Below are 8,094 nucleotides of genomic sequence, written 5' to 3' on the forward strand. Positions count from 1 at the left end.
TATATATAAACTTTAAAACAGTCTCGCACAAAACTAACTAGATATTTTTTTAAACTTGAAAAATCAACAAGTTTGCCAGTGTTAGTAGGGACACAATGTCCTCATTCAAACACAACCAAATTCTTTTCGCCACACACAACCAAAATGCATTTTGAACTGAAATATTTGAATTCCAAGTTAATCAATCAAAGGACACAAAAACTATTCCAATATCTCAATCAATTCCATCAATTTTGTAATGTGAAATTATTAAAAATTCCACCTCAAGGTGCTCACAAAGAGAATAAAGGTGACAAGAACAAAATACAACAACAATAAAGAGCCAAAAATCCAGATATCGTATTTAAAGAACTAAGACAAAAAAAAAGGGGGGGATTTCTTAGCTTCTCTTTGCTCTAATTAAGCCACTTGAATGCAGCTTCTGAAGGGGGAGCTGCAGGTGTTGGGCTATTGCAGACACTGCTATCCGAGTTAGAAAACAATGCTCTCTGATTAACTCCAGACGGCGAAGAAATCGTAGTAGCTGGGGTGCTGATCGAACGGTAAGGGGATCCTGGATTCCATTCCCCTAAAGCAACTGAACTCATTTGCAAGGCCTCGGCAAGCGGCCCTCCACGGGCAAATGGCTCCCAAGAAACTGGAGTTGAATCTCGCAAATCATCCTTGGTCTTGTGACCATCAAAATGCTTCACATTTTCAGCAGTCATATCCACAGGTAAGTTAACTGAAGGGGAAAGATTCCTCTGATCGCTGATTAGATTATCAGTGGACCAAGCATCAGTGAATCTCGATGGGGGCTCGATTTCTGTGGCGGATAAATTTGAAAAAGGGAGCAAGTTCAATAGCTGCTGCTCCGGATAATCTTCATGAAAATTACAAATGGGGAAGCTTCCATTTGATACTCCAATGTGCGCCTCCATCATATGTTGCAATTGCAGCTTAGTTCCTTCCAATGTAGCCAAGCCACTTTCTATCATCAAGCCCATATCCCTTCAACACACAATCAAGATTACAATACAGAGAAAACAAATTAACAAATCACAGTGCACCAAGTCACCCCCTCATAGAACCCAACAATGTTATACCTGTAATTTCCTTTAGAGGAAGGCGTAGAGACACTAAGATCACTTCTAGGATTGTACAACAGATGGGGCTGATATGCAGCAGCAAACTGTTGAGAAGCATCAGTACTGGCTTGAACAGTGGCGGGAAGTGGGCCTTGTTCAAGGCGTGCTTTCTTTTGGGTTTCAGCATTGCTTTTAACTTCCACAGGCTTTCTTGAACGGGGACGGCCTCTGTGAAGGTGGCGCTCGCAGTACTTCTGTTGGGGCGCCACATCCCTTGAACACCTCCATTTCTTGCCATCCGTTCTCTTACACCTCCCAGGTTCTGGATCTCCTTTTTTAGAATATCTAGCACTGTACATACAATCGCCACCAGCCACTACCACCAGATCCCAATTCAAAAAAATAGAAAAGACCCATCTCAAATCTGATCCAAAAATAAAACACTAAAGAGGGGAAATTTTGAACAGAGAAGATAAAAGAAGCCATTTTTTTCTTTACATGTCACAGAAGAGTCCGGAAAAATTCTTGAAAGCGGGAAGAGAAGATCAGCAGGCACAGGAACAGATGCTATCATGTACTTGTAAATCATAGCTTGTCTTTCAAGCTCTTTCCACTGAGCAAACGTGAAAGGAAATCCCACACTGGCCACCATCCCTCCTGCATCAACACAATAGAACAACAAAAGGACATAAGAAAAATATGCAGTGACCTTTCTCTTTCCAACACTGTTGAAATAATGAAAGAGGCTATAAAAGGAATAAAAGATAGAATATTTAATTAACCTGAGCTTTTGTTGCGGGTGGTAGAACAATAAGGAAAAACTTGAAAAGGCTGCAAACTCGTACTCGTTAATTTTTCAGCACAAACACCAGAAGTTGAGACATTGTCAAGGTATATATTTGCCACAACCTCGTTAGATCCGCCGCCACTGAGCCCCAAAACCCCACCACAGGTACTACGGCCTCCGCCGCCACCGTCATCAACAGCACAATCACTAAAATGGTGGAGAATATTTTTTCCATTGAAACCCATCATGCAAATCTTGGATAGGCATGATGCTTCTGTACCCTGTAGCTTCATCAAACAAACATCAGTGGTGAATGACGATTTCTTGTCTGAAACGCAAAACCCACTACTATTATTAGCTCCTTTTTCCATAGAACTGTTTCCTTAAAAAGAAATTCCCCCTTTGTTTCGATATGACAACTACAAACCAAAACAAGAAAAACCCCACCTCCACAAAGTTCTTGTTACTGAGAATCGAAGGCACTACCACTCATGAACAGGACCCCACCTCCATTTTCCCAAATTATAGTGAAAAACTCTTGGGGAAATTTGGGGAGAAGAGTGCATGATTAAGTATTTAAAAAAAGATCAAGGACTCAATTTACTTAAATGTTTTTGTATTTTAAGTGTAAATATATCATTAAATTTGATTATATATATATTTATTTTAAACACGTAATTCATTCTCATCAGTCGACTCAACCTAAATCCTCTCCGTCGACCCCATTTTCATTTCCTTTCCGATTATAATTATCAACACAAATCGACGTAATGACTAATAATAATCTGATAATATTAACATTTATTTCGATTTATTGTTTATTTTCGTTGGTCGATCGATTGATTGAAGAAGAAAATTTCGACCACGTTTTAGTCGACACAAGCGTGAATCGACCAAACTTAGATCGACCATCTATCCACTTTTGGATCTATATAAGACCCAATAATGATCGACCAAAGACCAAACAATGATCAACCATTGTTTGGTCGACCAATGGTCGATCATTGATTTGGTCAAAGACCAACATCTTTGTCGGTCGACCAAAAAACCAAAGCGATCAAAGCAATTTGGTCGACCAAATTGCTTGTTGGTCGACCAAAGCTTTGGTCTTTGACCAAAGCATTGGTCGACCAAATTTTTGGTCTTTCACCAAGCTTTGGTCGACCATTGAGGGTCGACCATTGTTGATTGTTGGGTCTATTCAATATCTTGATTTGGGGAAAAAGACTCGTAAATTTTAAATGAGAGAAGATGTGTGTCGATCGAGAAGAAAAAAATGGAGAATTAATTAAGTTTAATTGCAGTTAATATAATAATCAAAAGTCAACTCCTTGTTTCTTAAAAAAAAAGTCAGAGTCCTTATTTTTTAAATATTTTCTATCTCACTCCTACTTTTTTAATTGTCCCCTCTTGGGGAAATTTGTAATTGGAGTTGTTTAAGAAACAAACGCTAAATAAAGGGGCATTTAAGTTTATAGCCTCCTAATGGCTTTTAGATTTATGACCCTTTATCATTTAAAAACAGTAATCTCCTTTAAACATTTTTAACTTCCTTAAGGGCCCATCATGCTTCCGTAATTTAATTAAATCTTTACCTTTTTGACCAAAATGCAACCGGGTTATATCCACCGTTTTTTACGAACTGCTCCTCACAGTCCAACCACACGATCGCAACCGATGGTTACCGATGCAGATTCCTTCAGTAGCACTTAGCACAACTATAATTCGTTTCCTACCTTATAGTGTATAGTAAAAGATTAAATTTTGAAAATAATACATGAGAGGGGCTAGAGCAAAGATTTCTTTATTCAAACACAAACATTTATTACTATTACATAATAATCTCCTGTAGAGGAGGAAAAACTTGCTTAGCTACTTATAGTAGCCGAACTTGAAAAACACATAAAGTAGAAGAGAAATATTACAATTGGGTTTTGAAAGAAATGAAGAAAATGTTCGATGATCTTCACTTCCTTCTTCCTGCCTTATTTATAGAAGGCTTCTTCGGATTTGAAACTCGGATTTCAAATCTTAATAAGCCTTTACAGCTTGCACATGGACCATGTAGTGGTTGAGTGGTCCATTTAGGTTGTCCCTCCATTTGAAATGTCCTTTTCTAGATCATTAATCTTGAAATCAACTTCTCTTCTTCTTTTATTTCTCTACAATACCAGTAGAGATGAGCTTGTAAGATATCCACTGAAATCTCGTCTCTTTTTTCTTTGTAATGTTTAATTATATATCGGAGAGGTTCCAGATGATCTCTATATTTCTTGATTCTTCTCTTCGAAACTTTTAGATATGTGAAATACATCCTTAAGTTTCGTTCTGATGTGAAATTCATGGTTCCCATTCGTTCTTATTTATAGGTAAAATTTCGGGACCAGTTTTCTTGCTTTTATTCATTGGATTCCTTTTAGTCTTTTCAAAATATGGTATCCAATGTTCTTTTGTCATCTACCACCGATTATTGGTGGTCCTATTTTTCCACTTACATAGTGGTTTTCCTTTATGCTAGTGGGTTGATCACATGTCTTCTTTTAATTTTGTCGAGGAATCTTTGGTTTTTTGTATCCTCGAGGAAAATGTGATTGTGGTCCTTTCCCACTTGTCCTTGTTTCGGTAAAATGTTTCCGATCAGATCTCGGCTTGAAACCTTTACCGAACTCTGGTTCTTTCTGATTCTGGCATTCCAGACAGATGTTTTCTAACCACCTTCCTATGTGTGTCATATTACAAAACTTTCGGCGAGTCTCTTTACTGGCCGGCAGCTTGCTGTTCCATAGAAGATTTCTTTTCTTCTCGAATACATCTTCTGCAAAACTTGTTGTTTTTCCTGTCATAGTGTTTAACATGAATGATCCATTTAAAGAATTTTGGTAAAACTTAAATGGAAACTTGACTTTGTCCATCTCCGTGAGACAGACCCAGATACCCCATGCTCTCCTGGTAGATATGTCATCTTCATTGAATGAAGAGACTAAGGGTGTTTCATTTGTAGGAAGATCTTTAATAAATCTTTGAGAATTCATGTCCGGCCTCCTTAACTTGATGAAATGAAAGGCTTCGTGTGAGCCTTTCCCTGCTGGTTCTGGTACTGCACTGAAAAAATACAGCTCCAAAATATCTACTCTGGACAAATTATCATTGTTTGTCCAAGTTTCATGTACCGCTTCCTGTATCCATTTTGGTAATGCTGATATCTCCGGGAAGCTGGCCGAATTAGTATAAACTGAGGCAAGAGCCCCAAATTCATACCAGGCTTTGACCTCCTTTGGATATGAATTTTGTTTCATCCATACCCTAGGATATTTTCCTGCAACATCAACTCGAACCATGGCTGGGTTGATGCCAATTCTTGTGTTTAATTTCTCCCAATTCTGTTGGTAAACCTGAAAAGGAGAAATTGCAGTTTCATTAGTACCAACCTTAGTTTTGCCTTTGTCAGTAGGAGGCCTAAGGTTGATCTCTTCCTCTTCAATCCCCGAGGTGAAGGGTTGACTTGAGGGCTCGAGATAAGGATCTGGAGTCTCAATTTTTGTTTCAGCCGACTCATCTGGAGATGATCCAGACTTAACACTTGTGCTAGGGGTACTTGAATCTCCTGCTCCAGGTATATAGTCATGTACTCGAAAACTCTCCATTTGGGAAACCAATGGTTTCTCAATGTCTTGGAGGATAGGCCTTTGCATTACAGACCATAGCTGAGTATACGCCTGTAAACATCCTGTGATTCGATCAGAGACAATTCTCTTATTAGCTTGTTGTAGCCTTCCCGCAACTTCTGCGTTTACGGCTAACTTGTTAAACTCGGTTTGAAGTATTTCAAGGTGTTCCCTCAAATGCCTCTGCATCTTGATAATAGCATCAATGTCAATGCTGTCAATCTCTTGTTAAAAAATCTGCAAGAATATTTTCATGAGATTTAATTATCACAATATCAAAAATGTAATTTTGACATAATGCTTGCCATCTTAATAATCTGGCCTTCTCAGGTTTAGATTCTATTCTATTCCTTAAGAAAGCTTTCACTTGTGTGTTATCAACTTTCAAAGTAAATTTCTTTGCAAGTAAAAATAATGACCATTTTTCAAAAGTCTTTTTTACTGCGTAAAATTCCTTCTCGTTGATATGCCATCTGATGGCCTCTGCATCTGAGAATAAACTACTACAATACCTGCATGGTTGTTCTCCATCTGATGCGAGCTTAGTAAGAACTGCTGCCCACCAATAATCACTGGCATCGGTATACAATACCAGATCATCCTCATCTTGAGGAAAAGCCATTTTTGGAAGATTCTTACAAATCTCCTTTAATTGGTATAGTCCCTTTGTGTGTTCATCCGTCCATATAAATCTATCATCTTTTTTCAATAATGGACTAAACACTTTCCTGTGTTTTGCTAGGTTCTTGATAAACATCCCAGCAAAATTAACAACTCCTAAGAAACTTTGAAGTTGCTTCTTGTCTTTGAGACTTTCTGGAAAATTCTGCACTTTTTCTACTACGTGTTCTTGCAGAATAATTCATGACTCATCGATTTTAATTCCAAGGAATTCAATCTTTCTTGTAGCAATGATTGCTTTCTTTTCAGATAAAACCAGTCCTTCTTTTTTTACAAACATTGGAGAAAATCTCCAAATGTTTAACATGTTCATTCATATCTTTAGACGCTATTAAAACATCGTCAATATAAACAAACATAAACTTAAAATAATCTTTAAAAAGATTATCCATCTTTCTTTGAAATATCTGAGGTGAATTAGCTAATCCCATTGGTAATACTTCCCAGATATAATGTCCTTGTGGTGTAGAGAAAGCTGTAAATTTCTTGCTTTCCTCCTGCATCCGAATTTGATAAAATCCGGATTTACAATCAAACTTAGAGAATATCTTAGCATCGCGTATGCAACTTATTAGATGTTCTCTAATAGGTATAAAATACCCATCAAACTCCAAAATCTTATTAATTTCTTGATAATTAATAACTAATCTGGGTTTTCCTCGTTTTATCTCACCATGATTTCTTACCAGAAAACCTGGACTGCTATATGGTGACATTCCTTCTTTAATTAAACCAAGGTCCAAATGTTCCTTGATTATAATATGCATATCCCTTTGATCAATGATATTCATTGGGATATGCTTACAACGGACAAATTCATACTATTTGCCTTCCTTAATTTTAAGGCAAGCTTCGAGTTGATTTCTATCACACCATGCCAAAGGATCTTCATTGTAATTTTCTTTAATCCTTTTCTTGACATCTTTCAAGGATACCTTGGATTCAAACTCTACTTCATTCTGATGCAGAGTTATCTTCAGGTATTCCGTATCTTCTGGTTGGAGCGTTTTATCTGCTCTCAACTGGAGCTTTGTTTCTCCAAACCTTCTAGAATCTTTCATTTTTGGGTTCAGAAGTTGTCTTGAATCACCACGCTTGCTGCGAAACTGGATTGACAATTTTCTGTAAAATGCCTCTCTTAGTCTCTGGACTATAATTTTGTGGTTACAAGGAGTTGTAAACACTAATCTTCTAGTCTCATTTTCTTGAGTATAGGATTTGAACATTTGTAGGAAATTGTTTCCTAACAAAATATCAGCTCCTGTATCATGAAAATAAATTGGTGGTGTCTTCACCTTGTACCAAGGTGTTTGCCCAGCACCGCCAATCATTAATTCAGTCATCTTAATTCCTTTACATAGGATTAAGATTCTTCTGGAAAAATCTCGTCCAGCAATCTTAGGTAGTTCTTCTTCCAAATTATTTGGAAAAACTCCTCTTTTTGCTGTACAGATTCCAGCACCTGAATCAATATAAGCAGCAAAATATTCTGCCTTATATTGTTCATATAACATTCCTACTGGAATGTATATGGAGAATGGACTTGTGGTCATTGGATTTTCCACATCTTATCTTCTGCCATAAATTCCATTCCATACTCTAGACGTTTCCAAGGTTTATGTTCCTCAAGAAACTCTAGTCCAAGAACCAATTGATCTGGTTCTTTTCCTGGAATCCCTGTGATATGAACTTCCAATTCTCCAACTTGGATCATTCCTTGATAAGTTCCTATCATAGGTTGTTCTAAATAGTAGATGATATTACAAGGAAATTGATTCCTCTGTTTCGTAATATCAAATACTATTTCGACTTCCTTCCACCCTTCTGGGTATCTAAGCTTTCCTATTGTTGAAAAACTTTTTAGCTCCTGTTGGGTTTCTTGAACAGGGGTATT

The 8,094-nt window shown here is 37.3% G+C and overlaps 1 protein-coding gene across 1 annotated transcript; it reads right to left on the bottom strand.

Annotated features, from left to right (window-relative positions):
* Positions 1 to 214: 214 nt before the first annotated feature.
* Positions 215 to 2,370, bottom strand: LOC140986467 (growth-regulating factor 7-like). Its single transcript, XM_073454726.1, has 4 exons — positions 1,850 to 2,370; positions 1,566 to 1,724; positions 1,086 to 1,443; positions 215 to 990 (listed from the first exon to the last, which is right to left on the bottom strand). The coding sequence occupies exons 1-4, from the start codon at positions 2,223 to 2,225 to the stop codon at positions 396 to 398; spliced, it is 1,488 nt and encodes a 495-aa protein (XP_073310827.1). The 5' UTR covers positions 2,226 to 2,370; the 3' UTR covers positions 215 to 395.
* Positions 2,371 to 8,094: the final 5,724 nt, after the last annotated feature.

The sequence above is a fragment of the Primulina huaijiensis genome, chromosome 10 (assembly GCF_012295235.1).
Source record: "Primulina huaijiensis isolate GDHJ02 chromosome 10, ASM1229523v2, whole genome shotgun sequence".
Lineage (NCBI taxonomy): Eukaryota > Viridiplantae > Streptophyta > Magnoliopsida > Lamiales > Gesneriaceae > Primulina > Primulina huaijiensis.

What these genes read in the sequence shown, in the direction of transcription:
- LOC140986467 (XM_073454726.1), bottom strand. Translation starts at nt 2,225, where the DNA reads ATGGAAAAAGGAGCTAATAATAGTAGTGGGTTTTGCGTTTCAGACAAG. An exon ending in CACCCGCAACAAAAGCTCAG is followed by an intron (nt 1,725 to 1,849) that starts GTTAATTAAATA and finishes GTGTTGATGCAG; the next exon opens with GAGGGATGGTGGCCAGTGTG. An exon ending in TCCTCTAAAGGAAATTACAG is followed by an intron (nt 991 to 1,085) that starts GTATAACATTGT and finishes TGTGTGTTGAAG; the next exon opens with GGATATGGGCTTGATGATAG.